At 45.0% G+C, this 27184-nt stretch overlaps 1 protein-coding gene across 1 annotated transcript in view; it reads right to left on the bottom strand.

The window, feature by feature from the left end:
- The window catches only part of ABCA13 (ATP binding cassette subfamily A member 13), a 241923-nt gene that overhangs the window by 195580 nt on the left and 19159 nt on the right, over positions 1–27184 (bottom strand). Inside the window, exons 4-12 of the mRNA XM_033088866.1 lie at positions 19798–19952; positions 18169–18197; positions 15990–16153; positions 13041–13171; positions 9470–9606; positions 8088–8252; positions 6588–6787; positions 4738–4877; positions 2546–2660 (exon numbers count right to left, since the gene is read on the bottom strand). Of these exons, the coding sequence (XP_032944757.1) occupies positions 2546–2660; positions 4738–4877; positions 6588–6787; positions 8088–8252; positions 9470–9606; positions 13041–13171; positions 15990–16153; positions 18169–18197; positions 19798–19952 (1236 nt within the window). The remainder of the gene's footprint in view (positions 1–2545; positions 2661–4737; positions 4878–6587; positions 6788–8087; positions 8253–9469; positions 9607–13040; positions 13172–15989; positions 16154–18168; positions 18198–19797; positions 19953–27184) is intronic.

The raw sequence follows: 27184 nt of genomic DNA, 5'->3' as shown, positions 1-27184 counted from the left end.
AGGACAAATTCAAGACAAATTCAACTTATCAAATTTTTAAGATAATACATCTATTTTATAGTAAAAAAGACAAATGAAATCTTTACTAGACAATACATTTTCCCAACCGGAATTAATGTGAGCATTTGGAAGTATTTCAGAACTCTGCAGAGTGGTTGCCCATATTCAGCTTAAAGTCTGCTTACTGCATCCAAAACAATGCATTTTAAATGATTTTACTCCATGAGTTCATATGTATGATTGCTCAAGACCAGTTTGCTACTTACGCCTCCAATTCCGTATCACGTCTCAGAATGTCTTGGCTGCAGAGATTGTCCGAAGGGCAGGATGGTGGGAAGCGCCCATGTGGGACTAAGGACGAATGTTGCGATGTCCTATTCTAGAGGTGACTCCTGGGCTCTTTAAACAATGCCATACCTCCCACTGCTAGAAACTCTTTGTTTTTCCTGGTGTGCTTTCCCTCCAGGTGTGTTTTAAAATACACATCTTTAAAATAAACAGGCTCTCAAAGGAGCTACTCATCCTTGGAATCGGAACCCTCACTTGGAGAAGACCCACGAGCCACAAGCCCCCTTTGGAAGTCCTTGGGGCCTTCTGTGCTTCAGACATTTAGGAAGATAACGTGGTGCATATTTCAGATGCTATTAAGGCCCTCTTTTCCCTGGGGGCTGGGGCAGCCCCATCTCAACTCCTTAACATGTCCTCAATGAAACCTGAGAAGGGGCTCCACGTGTGGGGCCAACAGACTCAGTGCCACTTAAGTCTGTGGCATGAATGGTGACCCAACCACAAGAAAAGCTGCCATTTTCAGACTTTCTAAGATGTCAGAACTGTAGATAAGAGAATGCCTTAAAGGGTGAATTCCTTCCTACACTTTTTTAACTCTAATCCTGCTGTATAACTAACTGGCACAGGAGAGATACAGGACAGATCAAATGAAGGAACACTGTTTTCTCTCCAAAAGCTGGGATCCCAGAGCAGAGAAAACACAGCCTTAATTTAGTGTGTTGTGATTTGTAGGCAAAGCGTGGCTATTCTGAACCACAGAACACTGAAAACATTTCCTGGGGAATCTCCATCAGGAAAGGGGAAGGTCCACTGCTAGGAATTCAGACCTGGCTCCCACCCAGCCCTGCACAGAACACATGTGCAGTGCTATACGAGTCACCATGTGTGAACAGTGGAACCCAAACCACCTCATTTGTGGGGATCTGAGCAGTCATTGGGGCAGTAACAGCAGCATGAGTAATGCCAAAGCAGAACCAGTGCCACTAGTAGTAATATGGCCACACATTTGTTACATCACTTCACAATTTATAAGGTACTTTCACAACCGTAATCTTAGTTCATTCCTACAACAGCCTTTTAAGGTACATAGTATTATTATTATTTCCATCTCACAGGAAAAGAAACATTTCAAAAAAATTCTTGTCAATTAACAGATTCACACTTTTATTATACATCAGGAAGAGGACATGCCCAGATTTTCTCAAGCTTGGCTATCTTAAAATTAAGTGCACTAATGTCCATTTTTATTTATGTATTTATCTATTCATTCAGTAAGACGACATCCAGTTGTCTAGCATCTATCATGGAAGGTCCAGTGCCAGCTGCTAAGACTACAAATACAAAATGAAAGATGCCCTTGGAGTATATATACAGACTCATTTTGTTGCTGTTTCTCCAGGGCTATTGGAGACTTTCAGGAAAGGAAGGTATAAATCCAACAGGAGTAAGGAGCTGACTCTCCCAAGGGCCCATCCGTCCTTCCTCCTGCACCCTCTAACACCGAGCTGAAGAAGTTTCCCCAGGAGTGCTGAGTCCCAGGTCTAGAGATGCTGCAGAATGCTTGTTAAATGCCGGTGTACACCAGAACCTCCTGTAGAACTGGTTAAATCTACAGAAACCTGGGTCCCACACGTCGGCACGACTTCATACGTCTGTGGCAAAGTCCAGCATTTGTGTTTGTGACAAACTCCACAGGTAAGTTTGATGCATTCATAAGATTGAGAGCTACTGCTCTAAGGCAGAGCTTCTGTCCCATCACATCCTTACACACTCTCAAAAAATAAATTGTACACATGTGCTCTGTGGATAAACATCCATAATTTACATAAAAATTTCCATTTCAATGCATGTGCTAAACCAGCAGAGCAGAGTATAATCTAGCAGATTTAGTTCCAAAAATCACTTCTTCCCCAAAGTCTCCATAACTACCAGAATCTTAAGTCATTAAGCCCCTGTCCAGACTCTACACAACTAAATGACTATTTTTCAAAGAAAGATTTTATTTTTGGAGTATCTATTATAAATCATGCTTTGAAGGAAACTGTATTATTATAATCTGCCTTTCTTTCAAAATCCATGGAAACATGAGACACACATTCTATGAAATAAATGTCTCTTGAGCACCTATCAGGAAACATGGCATCAATAATTAAATGAGGATCTCATGTTTTAAGTCAAGTGTAGCCTATAATTAGGTTTTGCTTCTCTTCAGATAATAGTTCAATCAAGACATGGAAGTTGAATTATGAAAACTTACCTGGATATGGAAGCTATTGGAGACTTGAGTAAGTTTTTCAAAAATGCAAAATAATTATCACTGATGATTTTCCAATTCATGCTTTCTTCATAACAAGGAGATTCCTTCGAGAAAGCTAAATAGAAAAACATTTCATATATTGATGTCAAGATGGATATAACAGTCAAATTTAATAAAGAGGAAAATGCCACAGTGGTTCAATTAATACAGTTAAAAATATAATAAAAGAGGATGAGAAATCCTTCTGATTTGACTTCTGGCCTAGATGAAGTACCACTGACCATGGAGCAATGACAGAAAGGCAGACAAGAAATAGGTCAGATATGGGTGACTGGGGCCACACAAGTACATCTGACCTAATGAACATACATAAACTACTGCACCCAACGCCACAGTTCACATTCTGAAGAGACCACAACACTGTCAGACTCAACCATGTGAACCATAAAGCACATCTCAACAAGTTCGAAAGACTGAAACACTCAGAGTACGTTCTCTCACTAAAAGAAAATTAGGCTAGAAATCAAAATTTTTTAAAGTAACTTGAAAGGCCCCCAAATGTTAATGAAAATTACACAATATACTTCTAAATAACCGTGAATCAAAGAAGAAATCATAATAAATATTAGAAATTTTTGAACTGTGATGATAAAACTATGAACTATCCAAATGTGCACAGGGGAGAAGTTACAACCTTAAAAACATACACTGGAAAACAGAAAATCTGAAAATCAAGAAACTAGGAAAAAAAGAAACTAAATTTAGTAGAATGAAGGAAATAATAAAGATAAAAGGAGAAATTCAGGAAATAGGAAACAAATTAGGGAAAAGATTAATAAGCTGGGAAACAAATGTGCAGAACAGAGAATCAACAAAACTCAGTTGTTTGACAAGTTGTATTTCTGTAACGCAGCGGGCATTTGGGCAGAGTTAAGCGCCTAGCAAGGACCTGTCCCAAGGGACGTGGATGGTTAAGGTTCCTGGATTGTGTTCTTGGCTTTGACACTGAGTTTTGTGACCCACAGCAGCAATATAATCTCTTTAGGATTAGAATTTTTGTCTGAAAATGAAGCTGTAATGGCATTCACCAGTTGACGTGAGGATTGAATGAAACCATTCATATAAAACACAACAGATGTCTGTGATTATCAATATTATTGAGACTTCTGAGCCAGGCTTCTCGCCGATATAGCCTGTGTTTCTGGAAATAGTCAGAAGTGGGCAGGAATAAGTGATAAAAAGGAGGACAAGCAGAAAGTTCAAGTGTCAGAGGAGTGCCCGACCCTGGAGGACAGGCCATGTCACTGGAGAAGTTCCCACTGAGCCAGCCCCGCTATGCCACATGCCACATTGTCGCCGGCAGCAAAAGCAGAGCCCCGACTTGTGGCTGGTGGGGTTGACACTGAGAGCCACAGACAGGGGGGTGGAGGGCGTTCTCTGACAGCCTCAAAAAGCAGCAGTTTGAGGAGGGTGAAAGGAAAAAAGATTAGGTGGACACGGCCACAGAAAAGGAACAGAAAACTCACACGCCCAACCCCAAGTCCAAGATGCAGGTCCAAGGAGAAGCTGGCAACCCCGTGGCAACAGAGCAAGTGCAACACACAGAAAACCAGGGAGCAGCACGACAGCCAAGGAGAGGTGGGAACAGAGAGCAGCTCCAGACCAGGAAGAGCAGAAATACAGGTATCACCCTGAGAGCATCTTCTCGAAAAGGAGTGCCTTTGGGGAAACTGGATGACTCCCTGTGAGATACGCAGTTGTGAATTTATAAAATTCCTATTTTAGTGGATTTTTTTATTTTGAGGACGGCAAGGAAAGAGGGGAGCTAACTCAACATGGAGAGTTCTCCCCGGTATGTGGGGTGGACCTAATACTAAGTGAAGTGAAAAGCCCCCCACGCAGTCCATCCAGACTCGCTCGGGTAGGTCACGATTCATCAGCCAAACCAGGCAGTTTGATAGAAGAGCAGTCACTATTAGACACTGCGCTGGGATAATCCAGCCCACCCAACCGAGGACTTCCGGTCCATCTTGTCACAGTGGACGGGGCCAAGTGCAGTGCAGGGCTGACCATGGCACTGGCACTCGGCACACCTCCCTTTGAAGCTCCCTGGTGTCATCTCTTAGGAAGCCATGCTGCGCACTAAAGGGGGAGAAACACCCACATTCCTGTAATGAAGACCACTGACTTACCAGGTAGACTGTTCTGGAAGCCTTCTGGCATATTCACATATCGAGCCACTTCACAAGTCTTCCTGATGAGTCCCATCAGGGCTTTCCAGTAGTGCGTTTGTTCCAGGGACAACTGTGCTTTTTCAAGCATATGAAATATCCTTCAATCAAAACGAATCCAGGGAAAAGTAAAATTATGATAATTTTCCATGAGACAGATCATTACAAATTTATCTAAACACAAATATATACAATGCCTGGCAAACCGCTTAGGTCAGAAATTAAAGTCTTTGAAATTGTCTCCTTAATGTGGAATTGTTTATGAATTCCCCCATCCGGATTTGAAAAATGAGGGAAAACCATTTACGGGAATACATAAAATGTAAGGCATAACAAATCGAGAGAAAAGTAGAAAATTAAAGGAATAATATGAAATAAGCTTTGAAGCTAAGAAAAATACATTCCTTATTTGACCTATTTGACTATGAATTTCCTAGCAGCCAAAAATGGAAACTGATCCCATATAAGAAGGCTTTGCAGTTTCCCTAAACGCAGTTGGTTCGTTCCCTAAACCAACGAAATGAGATGGAAAACAGGTCAATGTGCGACCCAGGGACATGAGAAATCCTCCCGGGAGAATGAGCCAGTGTCTGGGAAGTGCCCTCACGGACCGCGGGGCCCGCTTCTCCAGCAGGAAACGAGACGGTGGGGCCATCTTCTCCAGCCAGAAGCAGGCTCCTCGCTGGGATCGGCTGCTTCGCCTGCTTTTAGGATTGACTGTGGATTAAACATCCTCTTTGCCCCAAACAGGAAGGTGAATTCCCAGTGGCACGTAAAAGAAGCGAGGCTTAGGACCAAGTCCCCAGTGAGATTTATAAGCACTTCTGTGGAGCTCCAGTTCCCAGGCACATAGACACCGTTTCAGAGTTTCAGAAGGTCGACATGGCGTGCGGAGGAGCCCAGGACCCCTCAAAGTGGCCCCAACGGGGTGAGTTAGCAGCAGCCTGAGACCCCGGGTCCCGACAGGAAACTGCGGGCCGTCTCCACCGCTGGCACCTGGGGCACATTCTCCAGCACAAGTGGAGTCTTCAGAAGTGAGAGAGACCCTGCTTCCTGACTGGTTCCAGAAGTTAAAGGGCTGGAAACGCTTAGACTTCCCATCTGCTGTGTATGTCATAAAAACACAGTGCAGTCCCGTACACTTCTGCCAGCACAGCTCTCTCCTCATGCCACGTAGGGGGTCAGAGTGTCTGCGACCCTGGTTTGAAATGAACTTTTGTGAGACAATTTTGAGAAACCGCGGTGCTGTCCCCCGAGGAGAGCCTTAACTTTAGGAGCATAAGGCGACGCAGCACCTTCACACACGGCTACGCCGGCCTGGAGACCCGGCCCCACGTTCCCACAGAAGCGGCCACGTTGGTGAGTCTACTCTGCTTATCTTCAAAACGAAAACACACAAGTTCCACCTTTTCCCACTTCTGAAATATGTATGGACTTTACGTAAACATTTCAACTCTCTGAAAATTTAAATAAATACGAAAACAGGTAGTTCCTTACATGAAAGGCTTTTGTCTAAAATGTCTTTGTCTTGAAACAAACGTTAAGGACTTAAAACCTGAATTCCAAAATGCTGGCCCCTTCTCAAATCTTGTTCCCACAACAGGGTGTCGTCAACCTGTGAACAACATCCGAGGCTGCAGGCCGCTGTGTGATGGCCCCCAACACGAGCCTGGCACATTCCAGGTGCCACCCAGACACTCGTGGTCTAGCCGTGGTTTTACAGAATTCATTTCTAACAGTCTCATCATATAGTCTTCAAAAGTCGGTGTTGTCTAGACTAGCCGATACTAAAACAGGAAAAAGTGGCTTACGTCTTTGGAGGTAGGGGGCTGCCTGTGGGACCATCGGCTGCCATGCTGTCGTTCAGGAGGGAAAGCCCAGCGTGCAAAGCTTCCACCACCTTCCGGGGCAGGCTCTCTCCCTCCAGCCGCCTGCGGAGCACCTGCAGACTGCGGCCAGCCCCTGCGAGGACATCCTGCAGCAGGCTGCCCTTCCACCACTGACAGAACACCTGCACGTTCAGAAATAAAAACATTACTACCAACAATAAGAGATGACAGTAGTTAGTTAGACAGCCTGTTTTTACGTTGTTGGCAGATTGAAATGTCTGTTCACAATTGCAGTGTGATCGAATTTCTACCCAGAAATTAAAAATTACAAATTGCAGCAATGGACAGATGTCACTTGTTAATTGGGCCCCATTTCTCTCTTTCCTGCCCCCATTACCATTCCCAAAAGAGAAAGCACGGTCATACATTTCTAAGCAAGTGAAATCTACCCTAAGAACTAACCCGGCATGTCTGAGGCAGTATAAATATGTTCATATACTTTAAAACGATACCGTAATGAACACTTAGTTACCATTTTATGTCACAGACTTGGGGATGATGACACTACAGGCATGTAGCCTGGTGGTTCATCGTCAAAATTCCACCAAAGTGGATCACTCACGCCCAAGTTGTGACAAGCAGGCAAGTGCACAGTGTGTGCAGAACGAACCCCCTTCCTTCCAGGAGTGAGGTCACCCAGATAACGCCCAGGGGCCCCCTGACCGTGTCAGTGCTGGGCAGTCAGCACTGTGCCCTGATCCTTTTACCGCCGGATAAATTTAGTGCCACCAACCGGACAATCACATTTACTTTAGTTTTAAGGTTTTGTCCACTATTTGAGATTGGACCTTTATCAGTGACACATATTAGAAAAAAAGTTAAAAATGCGTGTCGTTTGAGGAACCATGTGATGACAAGTGAGTGGGATGACGGCCACGCGGCCTCTGCATCACACCGTCCCCACAGCCACCTGGAAGCACAAAGCCAGACGCGAGCCCAGCTCCTGCAGCCTCCGAGGCCACCAGCATGTGGTCACTCTGCTGCCCTGTGCCACACCTGTACCTCCCAGAGAACAGACCCAGCCTCCTTCTTGTCATTCCCTTTAAACGACAGTCACTGTTTGGCCAGGGCTTCTTGTCAACACCAGCGTGAAGGGACAGGCCAGTCGGCACCCCACGTGCTCCAGACGACATGCTGACGAAGGGCCCTAGGCCTCGGGCAGGGAGCACACAGCACAGGACGTAGGTGGATTCTGAAGCTGTACACCCGAAATGTACACAATGTATGACCAATGTAACCCCAATAAAGTTCATTGTAAAAAATTTGTTAAGAGGGGAGACCTCATGTTGAGTGTTCTTACCACAACAAAATCCAACAATAAAAATAAAATCAACCAGTGAAGGATGTGGGAGGAAAGTGAACACATTTGACACACTTCGAACTGGCGCAGACAGGACAGACGCATCTGCACGAGGACAGCACCTGCTTGTAGACGTGCAGCCAGCTGACTGCATGGACCAGATAGGTTTGGGCCGCTGACCACCTCGGGTGACAGTCTCCAGGGTGACCCTCTCTGTCACCTTCGTCCTCGGAGGTCTCATAGAAGGCTGAACACAGTATCCGCTCCAATGAACTGGGTGTGGGAATCTGACAACAAAGTGAAAAACATTTATTAATAGGAGTCAAGCTTTTTTTTCTAGAATGTTCTTCTAAGAATAACACCACAATCTTGCCAAAGGAAAAGCTGACGTGGCTTGACTGAAGACATGACAGGTTGACAAAGTGCAGCTCATAATGTCGGTGTGGACGTGCCCTGATGGGAGGAAGGCTTCTGGAGTTAAGGGACAAGCCGATTCTGTTGTTCCGGTGGTCCACAGCAGTGGCATGTCCAGACCCAGTGTTTGTCCAGACCCAGGACACGGGATAACGTCAAACATTGTCCATCTTCACTCTCTAGCCAAAAGCCAACGCAGGCAGCCCCGTTTAACTGACAGGGTGGACTAACAAAGCTGCTTTGCCAGAAACATTTTCTAATGATCAAAGATGGATGTACTGCAAGGATTCAAAGTGGGGTTCAGAGTTAGAAAGTGCTTAACATTTTGGAACCAAATCTCCTGTATTTCTGTAAAACGTCCACGTGCAGTTTCTCTAGCTGTTCTGTAAAAATACTTACATTTGTGTTAGAATGAACCACGTTCCCCTATTACATGGTTTGCAGGAAGTGTGGTGCCATCTTTCAGAAATTCTATTGATGGCCCCCTTGTTCCCTGCGTAGGTTTCCTTAGGATGCAGATTGGTGACTCTCATGTCCTGCTTCCGGGTGGGCCGGGACGGGGGCAGGTTCTGGAGTCGGGCAGGACTCGGGAGGACCTGGGAACCCATGCTGTGCCTCCAGTAAAGGGCCTGAGTGGGGTGGAGGCCGGCCACGGTCCCCAAAGACGCTCACGCCTGGTGAGTCCGGCCGGCCTCTGGGACCTACGCCTCCTGCTCCCCGGTGGCAGGTATCTCTTCGCCTGGAAAGCACTCCTGTCCTGCCCCCCATGTTCCACCTGGACCCCCACTAGCTGCCATCTAGTCCTCAGACTCTCACATCCTCCCCTGACCTGGTTTCTCCAGCTGACACTGCCGAGAGCAATAAAGTGTCCTTTATGTCAAAACTGCCTTTGAGGTGGGATAAAATGACAAGGTAAAAGGAAAGGGACACCTCTTGAAAAGCCGGCACGGTAGGGCCCGCCCCTCTGAGGAGCTGATGTTAGTGGAGACCTCGGCCCGCTCCCGCCATCCCACCCACCTGCCCCACCCACGTATCCCAGAGTCACTGCAAGGAAAACCCGAGCACGTGCGCAGCAGGGGAGCCTGCGTACCTCCGTCAGTTCAACTGGATAACTCAGAATCTGTTGTGCACGAAAGTCATCCAACCCGAACCGGGATTTCAGCTCAGCCCGGACCTGCTGGGGATCCCACAGCATGCTGTGCAGTGGCTGCAGGCTGCAGCCAGACCCTGTAAGAGAAGCAGCGATTCACCCGCTCAGTTGTTTGGCCAGTGTGACGGGCGCCAGTCCGCCAGAAAAGAATGGCTTCCTCACTTGTAAAGGGAAAGCACAGGAAGACCAAATGCCATTTGGACATCAGTGTGAGAAGCAACCAGAAGCGAACACTGGGTGCTGCAGACATACAGGCAGCGGGCACACGCTCCTGCAGGACCAACCACAAGTTTCCACAGGACCACCTGACAGCGTATTTCAAGAACTTTATGAAATTCAAATCACTGAACCCACTCATTTCACTTCTAAAAATCTATCTTGAGAAGCCTAGTCAGAGCCACGAAGAAAAAGCAACATACAACAACGTTATTCACTGGTTTCACACTGATTAAATATGGAACAGCAGCTCAGCACCTACAGTGGGGGGAGTAAAGTACCACAGATCATTCATTGTGTAAAACGCTAAGCAGCCTTTAAAACCGTTATTTCCAAAAAGTATTTAACGTCATATGAAAAAGTTTCCCCTAACAGAGTTAACCGAGGTATAAAACTCCTAAGTCACCCAAATAACCCAGAAGTGACACAGCCAAAATATAAGTCTGAGACCCACTCCCCAGAGCTGACAACAGTAAACACAAAAGCATATAAATTCCCAGGGGAAGCTTCATGTGAAAACCCGGTAACTAGGTCGTTTCAGATCTTCCTTCATCCGACATCTGCAGAGGGCCAACCTTACCAGGCACCACCTTCACCCACGTGACCTCACAGGACCCTTCAGTTAAAGCTGCCATCTACAGAAAAGGCACAGTTACGCAGGGAACTTCAGGAAGGTGCTGAGAGGGCCGGTCCCCAGGAACCCAGGCTCTTTGCTTCCAGTCTGCTTGCCTTTCCTTGGTATCAGGGGAAAGACTGATCTGAGATTTAAACCCGCATTTCCTGTGTGTTGAAGACGTACCAGGCCAGGTCCTGGTGAGTCCTCCAGAACACAACAGGTCGGTGTACTAACGATCCCTTTTGTGGGGAGAAGGAAACCCACATTGAGTCACTTAAGGTCCCACTCTGGACAAAGTCATGATGCAAACCAAGGAGGTCTGATTCCCAAGCCTGCATTGTAACCACGCACATCTACTGGCCCCGTGTATTGGAATTAGTCTCAGAATTACAAAAGGAGAGGGGAAAATGGATAGGAAGATCAGTCAACAAAGGGGTATAAAAATCATTCTGAAAAGTGGAAGACACAGGGTTCTGGAACTCACTGCAAAATGACAAGAGTTCAAAATACATGGATTAACAACTTCCGCCAGTAACACGGCTGTGCCGTGAGCTGAAGCCACTGGCAGGGACTGTCCCATCCCCTTCACACACTGTCATCTGCTCGTGAGGCAAAACAGTTTTTCTTGGAGACAAGGGAAATGAAGACAATTTGTAGTTGCCTCTGGAAGTATGTTTTGTAATAGTATTTCTTAGCTGTGACTCACTGGAGGTTTTTAATTACATCCTTAACTGTAATTATACTTCCACTTGTAAGGTGAACGCATCGTTGTAATCGGGAAGATGTACACACACCTGAGCTTCCTAATGACAATGAGTTTGTTAAAACTAGGATCACTGGGAAGGTTTCCGTGAGGTACTATGTGTCCCCCAAGCCACCTCCGGGTTTGTTCTCAGGACAAGAAACAGTCGTTCCTGCTCTAACCGACCTAAAGGATGGGCGTTAAGCATTATGACCTAGCTGCCCTCTTGCGAGCACACAAAGAAACTTCTTCTTGTCTGGGGTTCCTCCCTGCACAAGCCGCCAGCAACAGGAGGAACCCGGGTGGAGGGCTGGGGGCGATGGAGGGGGTCGTATCAGGTTGTCCCATAGAGCAGAAGTCTGGAAGGGGTCGCAGAAACCTCTGTGTGCAACCATCTCATTACACAGGTCAGGAGACTGAGGTCTCGAGAGTAAGGGGCCGATGGAAACGTCATCCTGGGGCTCCTGACCCAGGCTTGGCTGGCGCCAATCCTGCCCCACACCTGGTATGGACGATCTGTGTTCAACGCAGCTCTGACTCTCCGGGCCCAGCACTGTCATCTGGCCAGGCTGTCTGGACGACTTCCTGCCATCGGCCACTGCAGCTAGACACGGGCCCTTGCCAAGCCTCGGAGCTTCAGGCACTGTTCCCTCTTCATGGCAGTGCTCCCTGGTCTCTCTGATGAACTCTAACTCATCCTCCAAACTTCTCCTTGGAGCTTCTCCCAAGAAAGATGCCAGATCCCCATCTGTGGCCTTCGCTTTGCCTTTCGTGACACAACTCTCTCGGTTACTATTTAACTATAGCTTTCCTGGAGCAAGAACCGTGTCTTACTCAGGTTTCTTATTCCCACTTCACAGGACAGTGTTTGGCTCATAGAAAGTGCTCAGTAAGTGTTTCCTCAATGAGACAATGAATACATGAGTGAACTGAAGGGCGGGTGGATGCTGGGTGCCTGGGTGGATGGGTAAATGGATGGGTGGGTGGGTGATGGATAGACACATGTATGAAGTCTAACTCCACTATTCTCTCCCTGTATTTTCCTTACAGAAAGGAACAGAGACAGAGAAATACAAAGAGAGAATTAAAAGGGAAATCTCCAGGTCCAGTTGCCAGTGGAAGTTATACCCTGAAACAGCAGAAGAGTGGTTACCCGGGACTGAGGGTGGGAAATGGGGAGGTGTCAGTCAAAGAGTCCAGACTTCAGTTAGCAGGTGAGTGAGTTCTGGGCTCAGGTACAGCCTGGTGACTGTAGTTAACAATGCCATACTGTATGCTGAAATTAGCTGCAAGATCTTAACACGATCACCACAACAGGAGGTGTTGGAGGTGTTAATTCACTTGACTGTGCAAATCATTTCACAATGTATAGCATATCAAGTCATCACACTGTACACTTTACATATATGCAATTATATTTGTAAACAAGTAAAATAAAACAAAATGCATATTCAATGGAAATAACACCCTGAGTCAAGAACAAAGCTAAATAATTCCATTCCTTTCACTGTGGAAGGGCTGTCTCTCCAGTTAATGGGTCTACAAATCCATGTCAACCTGCCTCCTCTCACTGGAACTTTCTGTTTCCAAGCATTTCTTCCTAACAGGAGCTCAGGATGGGGAAAGATTAAAATCACAGCACCAGGTGATTTTAACAGGTCTCACTTCAGAGGACATCAAGTCAAAGAACTTTAATATCAGTTATTTTCTCATTAAAAATAACATTTTTATTAGCACGACTGCAGAATTTCAATGGTAGAAAGTCAAATTGAGTTTTGATTTCCAAATTTTCAGGCTACTCCTACCTTGTATTAACAGTAACGACTGATTCCTTTTGCATTTATATTTTAATTAAACAATTGCTTAGCTCTGTTGGCTGCTGATGGATGTAACTAGTGAAACACCTGAAATATCGCCATCACTCTTAGGGTCCCTACCAGTGCCCGCTACTCCATGCTCCTGCAGGAATGTCAGCGCCGAAATGGTCACATTCAGCACGATTTCGGAAACCCTGGAGAAAGTGGGGTTGAGTGGCAGCCAATCTGAATCTTCCAGAGACGTGAAGGAGCTGGAACCAGAGCAAAGCAAAGCAATGTGAGCTTGTCGTCAGCACGAGGACACCGTTCCAGGTCTATTTACCTCCCACCAATGGCCTGACCCTGAGCCGGACGTGGCTGGACCATCCGCATGTCAGCATTCGTGGTGGTTTTAAATGTGCCCCCAACCCCCTGAGAGTTCAGTCCCTCTCAGGAAACACCTGGGCACTTGGGCACCTTCTGCTCTGCCTTCCACATGAACTTGAGCTGCAGCTGTCTCTGCCACAGGTGCTTTCTTATGCTCAGTCGGGCTGCCATGACAGAGTGCTGTCATCTCAGAAAAGCAAGGGAGCCATCAGCCTGGCTGCTTCAGACAGAGACAACCAGTGCAGCACCTGGAGGGCAGCATACTGGACACCTCGTGCCCCCGCCCCACTCTGTCTTACCCCAGGGATCTGACTTGTCAGGGGTTCAGTCAGGGCTTCCAAAATGTTTCATAGAAAGAGGGGCCCGGGGAGTCCACATGCATGCAGTGTCAATGTCACTTTTAACATCAATGCTGTGTTTTATAAATAATTAAAATTGTAAATTAGAAAATCCACTCAACCACGTAGGAATGTATCTAAAGTTAGCAACATGAAACCAACAATACTTAAGTTGTGCTTCAAACAGGTTATTTTCCTTTATCTTCTTGTTAAGGAAAACCTCTCATAACATTCTCGTATATTGAAGAGTATCCCAGGATTAAAGGATATCACTGCAAACTCGTTCCCCATGTAAAGATTTATCTAAATAAATGCAGATTTTCTTGTTGTTGTGTCACTGATGTAAAATACAGACATAAAGTTAATGCTGAAGCTGATACAGTTCACCAACTGTCACTGATATCTCCTAATTTCAAATGGTGTCTCTCTCCAAAGAGCCCTCGTGCTCTCACTGCCCACTGCTAACACGTTCCAGGCCTAGGGCAAGACTACCCACTATGCTCAAATAGTTAAGCTATAAATCAAACCAACAACTGTCATATATGTTCCACCTTCCTACACTGACAAAGACGCCTCCCCACAACTGGGAAAGCCATGTTCAAATGTAGAATTCTCTGCTCCTCAGAGCTGTGCACCAGAATGTGGGGGTTCAGGAGCACCCACCCCGGCCCACTCCAGGCTAACCCTCTCTCAATTGGCCCCCAGCTGTCTGTACCTCAAAGACCTCGTGTACACACGTGTGGACACTCGGTCCTGCACATCCAAACACTGTCCACACCCCTGCCCACACCCTGCCAACAGCTGACCCACCCTGGGCCTTGCGGTACACACTCAGGTGGTGAGAGCTACCTCAAAGGGGCATTAGGGAAGAGGCCCACAGCTCTGGAAGTGGGCTCTGGCCATTGGGGCAGGGAGCCCACGGTGAGGGGGCTCTGTGGGCACATCCCTCGGCCCCACGGGCTTCCTGCGTCATGAGCAGAGGCATGGCCTGCAGAGACCAGAGCAGGGTCTCCTCTGGGGCAGGGTCCCCTCTAGCCCCAGCCTAAGGGCAATGCTGATTGTTCGCACTGATGGCACATAAAATAAGGCACAATTAAAAATCTGAAAAGAATATACACTTTTACTAATAAAATACCACATTTGTGTAAACAATAAGTTTACACAAAAGAATTTGGGGAATAAAAGACCCTACTTTTAAAACATGGGAAAACCCCCAGGGGAAGAGGCCATCTCGAAGGTAACTCTCACAGGACATGTCAGGTCCATCACAAGAGACCAACGCCCGACTCACTGAATTACACCTCTGAGAGCACTGAGCTTCTCAGTTCTGGGTGGTATTTTGGGCAACTGCAGCACCATTTATCAAGAAATTAGTTATATTCATGCCACATCTCCAACAGTGAAAAACTTAGAAATAACCAAAAGGCCAATTATAAATTATCAAATCAATTATGGCATATGGTACGATACCAAATTGGAATATTATGCAGATCATTTAAAGAATATAGGAACATATGCAATGTGAATATGACATTAAATTGTTTAAACCAGGGAGAAGAGGATCTGAACAACATTACTGCAAGCATCCGAAGCACCTACACAGGTAAACGCACTCACATGAAGCACCTACGCAGGTAAACACACTCACAGAAAGCACCTACACAGGTAAACGCACTCACAGAAAGCACCTACGCAGGTAAACGCACTCACAGAAAGCACCTACGCAGGTAAACGCACTCACAGAAAGCACCTACGCAGGTAAACGCACTCACAGAAAGCACCTACGCAGGTAAACGCACTCACAGAAAGCACCTACACAGGTAAACGCACTCACATGAAGCACCTACGCAGGTAAACACACTCACAGAAAGCACCTACACAGGTAAACGCACTCACATGAAGCACCTACGCAGGTAAACACACTCACAGAAAGCACCTACACAGGTAAACGCACTCACAGAAAGCACCTACGCAGGTAAACACACTCACAGAAAGCACCTACGCAGGTAAACGCACTCACATGAAGCACCTACGCAGGTAAACACACTCACAGAAAGCAACTACACAGGTAAACGCACTCACAGAAAGCACCTACGCAGGTAAACGCACTCACAGAAAGCACCTACGCAGGTAAACGCACTCACAGAAAGCACCTACGCAGATAAACACACTCACAGAAAGCATCTATACAGGTAGACGAGGGGCAGGTGAAGATGCAAGAGTTCCAGCCATTTCAGGGTGGCATCACTCTGAATTTTGTTTTTGTTTTGTATCCAACAATTACTCAGAGATATGTATTTTCCCATTAAAAAAATGAGGAGGAAAAACCCACACGCCTATAATTACGCTTTTCCTTTTAACCCACTTGGAGATCGCCTGGAGAAGGTGTATTCCAGCACGGATGACATCCTCAGCACGGACACTGTTTGTGCACAGTCTGGGCAGTAGAAGTAGAAAATCCCAGATGTGGGGCTGCTGGTGAAGTCTTTCCAATTTCGATATCACCTCCTCAGTCTTATTGAGATCTAGCTGATAGAAAAAGACACCAAGAAGTTCCCTCTTTAGTTCTGTGAATGAATTAAACGATGGGGGGAGGGGTGACTGCAGAGGGGTAAGCACGTGGACCCTCTGGTGACACAGACTATGCCTGCTATGCCACCATTCTGAACAGACAAGATTTCAAAATTGTTCTTTTACGGTGGTGTTCTTTAATGTTGTGGAAGTGTGGACAGGGAAAGAAGGGAGGTCTGTTTTTGTGACAAGCTGTACCCATTTCTAAGATTGTGAGCTAGATCTTGGAAATAAATGATGGATTGTTCAAGCATGAATAAAAGTGGAACGCCCACTGTTATTTTGCTTGTTTCTGTTATTGCAGCTGAACCCAATCATTACATAATGTCACTAACTGAACACACACTCCGCTTCTTCCCACATAAGACCCTCAGCTCTCCTTCCCCACCACCCAGAGGCTGTTTAGGATGACACAGCCACCGGAATTTTAGTCTGGAGAAAGGCAAATAAAAAATAATGGCTAAAAGAATAGTTTGCCAACAGTCTTTGAACAAGAAACTACAGGCCAGATTTTTTTTTCATGAGTACAAAAAAAATTTTAAAAGACACAAGATAAAGAAATAAGTATGTTCGCCCTAACAGGCAGAACACAGACACACTTTCTCCCCAAGCAAAGGAGTAGTGAGTGAATTAGTGGCAGATCCCATTTCCTTAACGCCATAAAGCAGTTGCTTTAAAGAACGCCAAGGCAGGAAGGCATGACTGCCAGGCCAGGACAAGAAAGGACTGTGTGAGAAAATCGGGAAGAAAACCCAATTTTAACTAAGCATTCACATCTTAGTCAGAAGGCACCCACTTGCGCCTTGCACGTGATACACAACTTCCAGACCATTCTAGACAAGGGGTTTTCTGTACTACATGCAAAGAATGGCAAAGTGGAGAAACAGAAGGTGGCCTCCAGGGCGTCCCTGAGCCAACATGCTCGCTCCGGGTGAAGTTACATCCAGCGCCTCAAGGACGTCCATGCGCTGAGCCCCGCAATTGCAATCGCTGGCTGTCCTCTCCCAACCTCATTCCTGGTCCTTCACAGAAGCTGTGTCCACTCGGGGAGCTTACTCCCTTCATCCTTCCCACGGCATGCGTGCTGCTTGTTCTTTTCAGGAAACGCTCTTCAGAGCTCCAGCGGCTCCGCACGGGACAGGCTCCCGGCCTCCTTGCCACCCTCAGCAGGCACAAAGAGGGGGTCCCCAAGCCCCCAGCACCACCTGCTGCCTTTTCTGCAGGACCTGGGTTTCTGACTCACTGCCACGCTCTCCCAGCGCTCACCCATTTCCAAAGTGAACTGTTGCCTCGTCAGAAGGAAAATCCAGCTGCACAAGGAATGTGTACCTTCAACCAATCAGATCCTGCCGTGACCGGCGAGCGGAACTTCCTGAGTGCTCGCCTTCCTTCCGAGGTCCTCCTCTAACGTGGCTTAATGCCAAGGCTATCCGATCAGGACCCCCCCTCAGGACACCCCCCCCATTAGAATTAATAGCTATGTCCTTTAAATTCACATCAAGCCTGTGTCCGGGAGGCCACGTGAGCTTTCCCTCCTGCCTCCTGCTTGGCTGCCCTCCATCAGAAGCCTCCTCTCTGCAGGAGATGCTGCCCGGTTTCTGGTCTGTCCTGAGCGGGGTGGCAGAGACCCGCTTGTGGTTTGGTTACAATAGGGCCTTACCGCAGGCTGTGTGCCCAGAGTGAGTCAGTTATGTGCCGAGCACGGGCATCTCTGAGGGAACTTGATGGACGGCAGGCCATCAGGCTCACCCATCACCACAGGCCTCCCTGTTCCCCTCCTGCTCCTCCACCCCGAGCGTTGCTGGAGGAGATTATAGCTCATCTTCTAATCCAGCTCCTGAGTGATTCTGGCTGTCTCAAATAGCGTTACCACATGGTATTACTAAAAATAAAATCACTAGATTTAAAATCAGTGTTTTGAGCTTACCCATTATGTCTCTGAAAATTATGTTTCAAACTTTTAAGATACTTACTGTTAAAAAACCAGAACCATAAGAAGAATCTACAATAAAGAAGATTTCAGACATATTAGTTCAATCAACTATCAGAAAGCATTTGCTGAGCACCTATTTTATTTCTAAAATCAAATGGTTCAACACATAATCCTGCCCCAAAAGATGATTATATCCAAATTGAAGACTAAACCTGAAGGAAACAGTCACTGTCAATTTCCAAAACACACTGATATTAAATAAATTCCTGGAAAACTGGTAAACTGGAATTCAATAATTTGCAAAAAAAAAATGTATCATTCTCTAATTATACAGGCATTGTGAACATTCAGGACAGGGTAGAGAGTGTGAAGGGAAAATAAAGAAAAGCAAAGTAAGAAAAAAGTTGAGGAAAAGAAAAGTGACATTGTGATTTTGCAGACAGAGTTGGTATCTACAGAGAATGGAAAACTTGCTTGATGTTGAAAACACGCACATTTGTTGTATTATGTGTGAGTAGAGGAGGTTTTCTTTTACACATATATCATGGGAAATGGTTCAAATAGTAACAAATTGAAAATCAAGTGGAGATTTCCTCTCAAGAAAAAACTAGTTCTCCCTTTAATAGACTGTTAAATTTCTCATTTGAAAAAACAAATTTTATACAACTAGAATGATCCCATAAGCACCTAATATAAGAACTCCATCATTTGATTTTGAAGCTATTCTGGTCTTTTGGTGAGGCGTTTCGTCCACAGTGAAATCTGCCCCACCTTGCCCCACCTAGGACAAAGGTGCTGTTTTCTCCCTTAGAAATAATACATATCATCACCTCCTCTGTGGAGCATTTTTCTGCCAAACCCTTTATTCCATTTTCTTGTATATAGTCCATAAAGAGAAAAAGTTAGATAGATAGATATAGATATAAAGAAAAATTGTAAGTGGGTACTTAGTTTGCCAGATTTAGCAAATAAAAACGTATTTACTCATATACTAAAAAATTATTTGTTGTTTACCTGAAATTCAAATTTTACTGACTGTCCTGTATTTTATCTGGCAACCATGGATGGGGTTGTATTAGTAAAAAAAAAAAAAAAAAAAAAAAAAAAAGATTATTGTGGCCCCACATATTACTGAAGTTTGGAGGTAATAACTCAGCTATGTAAAGACAGGCAGTTACCACCACCCACACCCACCAAAGTCCAAGCATCAAAGACCAGAATTAAAGTGTTACTAAAATAGACACATCCAAGTCTACCGGAAGGAGGAAAGGAATCAAGTGTGTGTGTGTGTGTGTGTGTGTGTGTGTGTGTGTAAGGTGGGGTTAGATTTAAACACACAGGAAGCCGAAGTGAGACAGGAAGCTAGAACAGAAGGAAAAGAAGGGAGGAGAGTGGAGAGAGGGGACCTGCAGAGACAAAGCAAGCTCTTTATCTTGGGCTGCAGCCCCTCTGCAGGTCGTTCCTAAAATGCCATCCCAGGAGAGGTGGTGAAAATCTAGCCCCACCCTCCTCACCCATGAAGGGTGCGCCTCCTCTAAGACCCACATGGCAGCCTGGGGCAGTAAGGGGCTAAAGCACAGACAGGACGATGTGGCTTCTCACAGCCTCACGGGGCCCCACCTAAGCCTGTGTCCAGGTGGGGAGTCGACAGTGTGAGCGATTTACTTGCCTGGAGTCTTGGATCTTTCTACCCAAAGTTTTTGTAAGTCTGTTGCTTTGTCCATCATTTCATAAATTTCCTCAGCAAGGTCGTTCATCTCTTGTAAGAAGACCAGGTCGCTGATCTTCTTGTGATGGCCAGCGGTGCTTTGAAACCTAGATGAACTTTAAACAAATGGAATAAATACCACAAATAGAACTTTTTACAATAAGTGTCCTCTGTGCTTTTAAGATTCTTGATACCAGATAGCAAATCGTTTTCAATTAAACTTGTACCCATTTCCACTTATCATTTTTAAAAACTTTGCCAATTTAAAATTAGAAAGTTGTTCTCGATCTCTTTATTATCTGTGAAGTTTAATCATTGTATATGTTTATTAACCACTTCATTTTTTCATTTATTTTTCCTGTTATACAGCATGGCCTGTGCAAGGTGCTGGAAGTAAACACACCAGCTGATGAGTCAGAAAGAGTTAATGAAAACAAGTCTAGGAGCGACGTTGGGCAAAAAGCTGAAAAAACAAAATGGTCAGCCAACTGGAAGAAGTGGGGTTTGCAGGCCAGTCAGAGGGAGCAGGTGCAAAGGCCCAGAGATGGGGAGAGGCTGAGGACAGGGAGAGAGACACGTGGTGTGCAGAGTGGCCACAGGACACAGAGCCTACTCAGTCATGGCACCAGGAGCAGTGGGGAGTTGGGACAGGTTTCACCAGGGACAACCTGGTCTGATTCGAACTCTAAAAGAGCCCTCGGGCTGTGGGGTGGACGCAGTATTCAGGACCAGGGTGGAAAATGGAGACCAGTCAAAGGCTTTAGAGAAAGAAGGAAGTGGACAGATTCAAGTCCACTCTGCTGGAGGTAGACTGAGGCCCGTTAATGAGCTGGACCTGGGCTGTGTTAACCATATCTTTTATTTCCTGTATCTCTGGGGCCTGGATGACCACTGACCCTGGAGGGATGGCCCATCGCAAGGCCAGCCAGTTCCTACAGACAGCAGAGGACGCATAGATAGCCATTTCCATGTCTGCAAGTCACGCACCCCTAATCAGATCAAATCGTGGGCACTATAAAGACAGGGCTTCCAGGAGAGAGAATCTGGGAGGACTTCCAGGGTAGCAGGCGAAGGTGGTGCCTCCTTCTCGTGAGAGGACAGTCGTGAAGGTGGCAATGAAGGTAACACTGAGACCCAAGCTCGCAGTGCCCGCTGGACACCGTGGAGAGAAGTCACGGGGTGCTTACACGGGGGCTGGAGCTCAGGAGGGGGCTGCAGTAGGCTGGATTCAAGGCCTTTGACCCATTTTCTATTGGGACCTTCACTGTCTTCTTTATGTTTCAAACATAGTATCCCTCTGTTGTCACATTTCTAAGAAATGTCTACTCCAGTTTTGGGGTTCTTCTTTTTGCCTTTTATTTTAGCTTTAAGTAATTTTACTACTAATAGACATAAAATGTGTAAACAATAATGTCCATCAGAGCAATGATCTCAACGAGAAAATTACTAGAAATACTGTAAATCTCCAATATAAGAGAATAGTTAAATGCATACGAGCACGTGTTTTTAAAGGATTTCCTTTTATCTTTAACAGTGGGGCTCCTGGAAACTGCTTCCTGCAGAGATCAGACTTGATGTACAGAGGGGCCCCTGGGAGCGTGTGAAAACATAACCTCTGGGCACCACCCACAGCCGTTCCCACCCATCACTTCCAGCCGCCCTGGAGTCGGCATTCAACCCACACCATCTCTTCGTTCTGGTAAGGACGGCCCATGGACCAAGCTCGTGGTGTGGGAAAATGCTCTCTGTGATTCCAGTAGGAAATGACAAAATTGCTATCTTTTTCTCCACTTTATATATATCACATATGGGTAAAAGTGATGTCTTTACTAGTAAACAAAAGAAAACATTCTCATGACCTTTGAAATCAGCACTGCCCACCCTGTCTACATCTAATCTCAAAATCAGTAAGAAACAACTGATTTAAAATGAAACAGGAAATCATTTCACACGTTGCTGGAAGCTTATTAAAGTAACTAGGTGTTCAGTTACATTTAGCTTATCCAGAGGAAAAGACATAAAATTTTCCTGACTAGAAACTTATAGAACCTATTAGACTTTTTAATCCCAATTCCTTTACTTTACAAATGAGAGAATGCTGTGACAATGCAGTGACAGTTGCCAACAGGTAAACCTACCAGGACACAATAAGAAAGCTCACCCGTCCCTCCCACGGGCACTGCTGTTTCATCTTCACCACTGGTAATAAAGTCAGAGCAGCTTCAACTAACATTACTGATGAATCCAATAATTCAATGCCTTTCAGGTCACAGTCCACTTACAGGGAAAGAAATGAGGCCCAGAGAATCAAAGGGAATTTACTGAAAGCAACAGGATGATACAGCAGAGCCAGGAAGTCCCCGATAGCTGATCACTGGCTCAGTCACCTGGTGTCACTGTCCACCTAAAGCTCACCTTTTCAAAGTGGCCTTCAGCTTGACTGGGTCAGAATTCCCAAAGTACAACAAAAAGTCAGCTCTCACCTCTGCTATAGCCTCGTGGTAAAGAAGAAAAGTAATCGTTTCATAAAGGGCCTGTGGGAGCAGCGCTCACGTGAGTTCTCCTGCCTCACTCCCACACGGGACTCTCCTGGGACCCTACAGAATGGTCAGATGATAGAGACTGAGGTTATTCTGGGTGAGTTTCCCTGTAACAATGAACTGGTTTTATACTCTTGTTCTAATTGTTACTTCAAAAGTGCCTCAGTTTGTCCTTAAGACCAGATTCTGAACTACTACTAACATGAAATTGTTTACGGCAGAAAAGAGAGAGAGAGAAAATTTGAGAGCCCCGGGGAAATCCCAGTACTGTAATAGGATTTAGGTTGGGAGCAATTTCCTCCTTCCTGAGTCCAGCTCTTTCTTTGGTCTTTTATCAGGTAATGGTTGACCTTGCCAGGTATGAAAGGAATTGTGAAGCGAAGGCAGAACAAAGAAGATGAGAATAAATGGGGACATGGAAAGGCCACTTGCCACATGACTGAACTTCTTTGCTAGCCCTCAAACTAGTAATGAAACCACTTTTCACAGGGCTGAGATGCAAATAAGGAAGAACACAAGAAACTCTAAATAAAAGAAAGAAAAAGCATCCAGGTAGGAAAGAAAGAAGTAAAACTGTATTTCCAGATGACATAATCATGTATGTTATCCTAACAATTCCACTCCTAGAGATTTATCCAAGAAAAACAAAAATATATATCTATCCAAAACTTATTTTTTTTAATGCTCATAGCAGCTTTACTTACAAATAGCCAAAAGCGGAAACAACCCAAATGCCCAGGAATAAATGGTGAATGGATGAATTAAGCTGAGTCACCTCCATACAATAGGAAGCCACTCAGGAATTATAAATGAATAAAGTACTGCTACACACAACACGTGGATATACCTCAAAACATGTTGCTAGGTGAAAGAAGTCCAACACCACAGGTATGTTTTGTATATAAAATTCTGTAAAAGACAAATCTAAATCTACTCTAGAGGACAGAAAGCAGGTAAGTTGCCTGAGTCTGAAGCGGGGAGTGGGGCAGACTGGACTGCATGGGCACAAGGGGAGAATGTTCTAGATCTTGGTCATGGCACTGGTTACCTAAATGCATGAACACATAAAAACTGACTGAGTGTACACCTAAATATTATTGTATAGATCAATAAAGTTAATTTTTGAAAGTTAATTGTATTCCCATAACATGAGGGATAATCAGTGACATAGAATAACTGATAAAAATATGCCATTTGTATTAACAACAAAAAAATATGAAGTAACTAGGAAAATTTTTAACCAAAAGTATGCATGACCTGTATGGAAACAATCATAAAGCTATGCTGAAAGATGCAAAGAGCACGTCAGTAAATCACGTGATGTTTCATGATCATGGGTGTCAATGAGACTCCGATCAGAATCCCAGTAGAGATTTTTCATTGAACCTGACAGCAAGTTTGTAAACTTTACACAGAAGTACAGAGATGTCCCTAAAGGAGAAGAGTATGAATAACTGCTCTATCAGACATCAAGACTTTAGACAGCTGTGGTAAGAAAGACCATGAGGAATCATTTGAGGACAGCTGGGCGGACCATTGAATCAGAAACAGACACAGCACAGGTGGCAGCTTAATTTATGTCACAGTGGGACTGCAAAGCAGAGGAAAATGGACAAATGACTTAATGAGTGAAACTAAAACAATTACTCATCCAAATGGAAATACGTAATTCGATCATCATTATACCATAGACACAAAGCCCAGATGAATTCAAGACTTACATGTGAAAGGAGAACTGTAATACTTTTAGAAGGCAATGTAGGAAATTATGTTTATGACGTAAAGTAGGAAAGAAGTCTTTAAACTAAACTGGTATAAATGTGACACAAATCTTACTGAGGGAGAAACTTACAAATAAAGAAAAGAGCAAACACACCCGACTCCACCTGTTCTCATAATGGACAGAGGCAGCTCAGATGGGCATGGGGGCAGGGGGTGGGGGGTGGCACTCAGGAGGGACCAGCCCCACAGAAATGAACACAGGTAGATAGAACAGGTGGGAGACTCGCTGTGGATCACTGACGTCTGTAAATCCTCCTCAATTCTGTCTCTAGTGTCAATACCCCTTGAGGTCACAAAGGCCTTTTAAGAAACAAGGATCCAACTCTTAGCTGCTTTGGATGGAGAAAGAGGATTCTGCTATTTGTCAAGAAGCTGGACCCTGGAATAGGGAAAATAATCACATAGAGACTGACGAACAGAGTAAAGAAATAACATGGAGTCACCATAGTCACGCTGCTAAATTACTAAAATCCAGTAGGTTGAGGCCTGAAAAAACTGTTCTGTTCTCATGTTAACAGCCTAAACTTTTGAACTTTTCAGTCCTGAGTCTATGCCTAGATACACATCAGACCTCCAGATAACCCTCCGATTACCTTCTGAAGCACTAAGGAAACAATCTTCACATACCCAGACCTCTTGACGTCCAGTGTCCAGACCACTGGTCATCTCAGGCCAATGCAGAGGCTAAGAATGCAGGAATGATTCTTCTCGAGTATACTTTTTACTATAAGAACGTTCAGCTTTTCTTTCTTCTTCAGAGCTCTGGGTAACACCTAGTTGCATTTGCAGTTTCCAAACCCTAAGACCCTTGAATAAATTTTTATCATTTATTTCTAGCAAAGGCTCTTGACTCTTGAGTTTGTTCAACATAGATTATAAAGTTTAGAAGACATTCTAAAGACGGTCTAAAGAATAAAAAGCAAACTGAGAAGCCAAGACATGAGAGAGCAACAGGCACTGAGCAAGTGAGATGGAGAAGCAGGAAGTCGTTGACAGGGAGGTGGGGACACCAAGCAGATGCTCCAGGGGCCTGAGCTCACCTGAGAATGAGATAGAGGATAGATGGATGGATAGATGGATGGATGGATGGATGGATGGATGGACGGACGGACAGACGGATAGACAGACAGACAGACAGACAGACAGACAGATAGATAGATAGATAGATAGATAGATAATGGAGTGACAATAGTAGGAAATAACTGGGACTAGTTATAAAGAGAACATGTTGAGCGGTTGAAAGCGGAAAACTACTCAGCCAAGGATGAGAGGGCAAAGCACCAGGGTTGAAAGTGAAGAATGTTCTGGGGAGAGGGGAGGGGAGTTCCATCAGCCTCCTACAGATTGGCGACAGTGAAGGGAAGTGACAGGCAGATTTAGATGGCACATTCGTGTCATAAAGCATCTCAACTTTGTTTGTACGCCATTAGCTTTACCTTTAACAAAATAGGAATATAGGAATGATCCCTCACACTGTGTGAAAATACCCACTTAATCTGCTGTCAGTAATGCCTCCTGTGTTAGCTCCAAAGCACTCTTGCAAGAGCCAGGGGGAAGCTCCGTAACAAAGCCAGGAATGAGGAAGTGGCTTTTCATAATCATAACCTCGATAGGATGGAATTTGGGAGTTCTACCCAAAGTGAGCTTTTCCTGGGGAACCATAAAGGGCGTGGAAATTCAGACTAAATTAACCATGATAATGTTGCAATGGACTTGAAATGGAAACCTGCTTTCAGATATCTGTAAACTGAGACAACTACCCCAAAGCAGGCAGGAGTGAATTTTTATTTATGGCTTTGAGGGTCAACTGAATTCATATTTGACCCAACATGAAAACAAGTGAGAAACACCCGGTCAAGTGGCCAGGTCGGGAGCCAGAGCTGAGCCAACCACGAGCGTCCACGCTCTCCCTGGCCCGTCTTTTCTCACTCCTTACAATTGTCTTTCTCTGTGTCACCTTGCATTTCTCAGGTCTCGGCCTCAGGCACTGCTACACCGGGAAGCATTTCACTCTCCATCATAGGTCAAAGGTTTTGTGATGCTGGTGCTCTGAAACAGACTCCCGTTCCCAGAATGTAGTGTGAACCACTGTCCTCAGGTTTCTGTTATAATCCCTGAGTTTCAGCGAATTGAAGTGGAGGAACATGGGGAGTAAAGGGCAGTTATTTCCTGATGTAGAAAAACAGTTTATTATTGTTACAGTCAGAGTAACAGGAACCTGATATCATTAACTTCCATGGGGGAGCTTCTGCGCTATGCTTTGTGCTAGGCGGTTCATGTATTTTGCCTTTAATATTCATGACACTTGAAGTAAGTAGGTGAGAAACAGATCCAGAGAGGTTAGTAATTTGCACAGATTCACAGAACTGAAAGTGACGGGGCCAGTGTTGTTTGAGTGCAAAGCCCAACTTTTTCCACTTGAACAGCATTTGAAGTCCCCACTGTGAGTAAGGAAGAGACATGAGAAAGACCTGAAATGGAATTTGATATGCCTCAAACCCCTCTAATCTTCCCAGAAAGAGAGTTTCGTATATTTCCTTTTTCCACAAACACAGAAAGATCGACTATGCTTTTAGACTTTTTCCAAATGATTTTACGTAATACTTTCATAGTATTGCCTATTTCAAAAAAAAGTTAGCACCATTTATAAATATTATACCAGATGTGTGCAAAATTATCTGGAACTTTACATTTTCTTCTTGTAACTTAAGATTGAAAGATAAAGATAATATTTTAACATGCTTTACATTTAAATGTCTTAGATTGTTTGACGGCAGGAATACAAAACCCAGATCATTCGTACCCGATAAATTCAAACTATCACGATCAATCAGCCTCTTCTCCTCACGCCTGTCTCCACTCAGAGAGCTTTCCAGAGCATTCAGGATCCTCTAAGTTAACTCCCCTATAATTTGACTCTTCTCACATGAATACCTCCTGTTCTTCCTCTTTTTGGTCTTCAATGCCAACTAATGCCATGGAGAGGACAGAGCCAGACACCTAACTGTTGCCTAGTCCACTGAAGT

The sequence above is a fragment of the Rhinolophus ferrumequinum genome, chromosome 20 (assembly GCF_004115265.2).
Source record: "Rhinolophus ferrumequinum isolate MPI-CBG mRhiFer1 chromosome 20, mRhiFer1_v1.p, whole genome shotgun sequence".
Classification (NCBI taxonomy): domain Eukaryota; kingdom Metazoa; phylum Chordata; class Mammalia; order Chiroptera; family Rhinolophidae; genus Rhinolophus; species Rhinolophus ferrumequinum.
The sequence above is the reverse complement of the archived record's forward strand: the minus strand, read 5'-3'. Positions and strand labels throughout refer to the sequence as shown.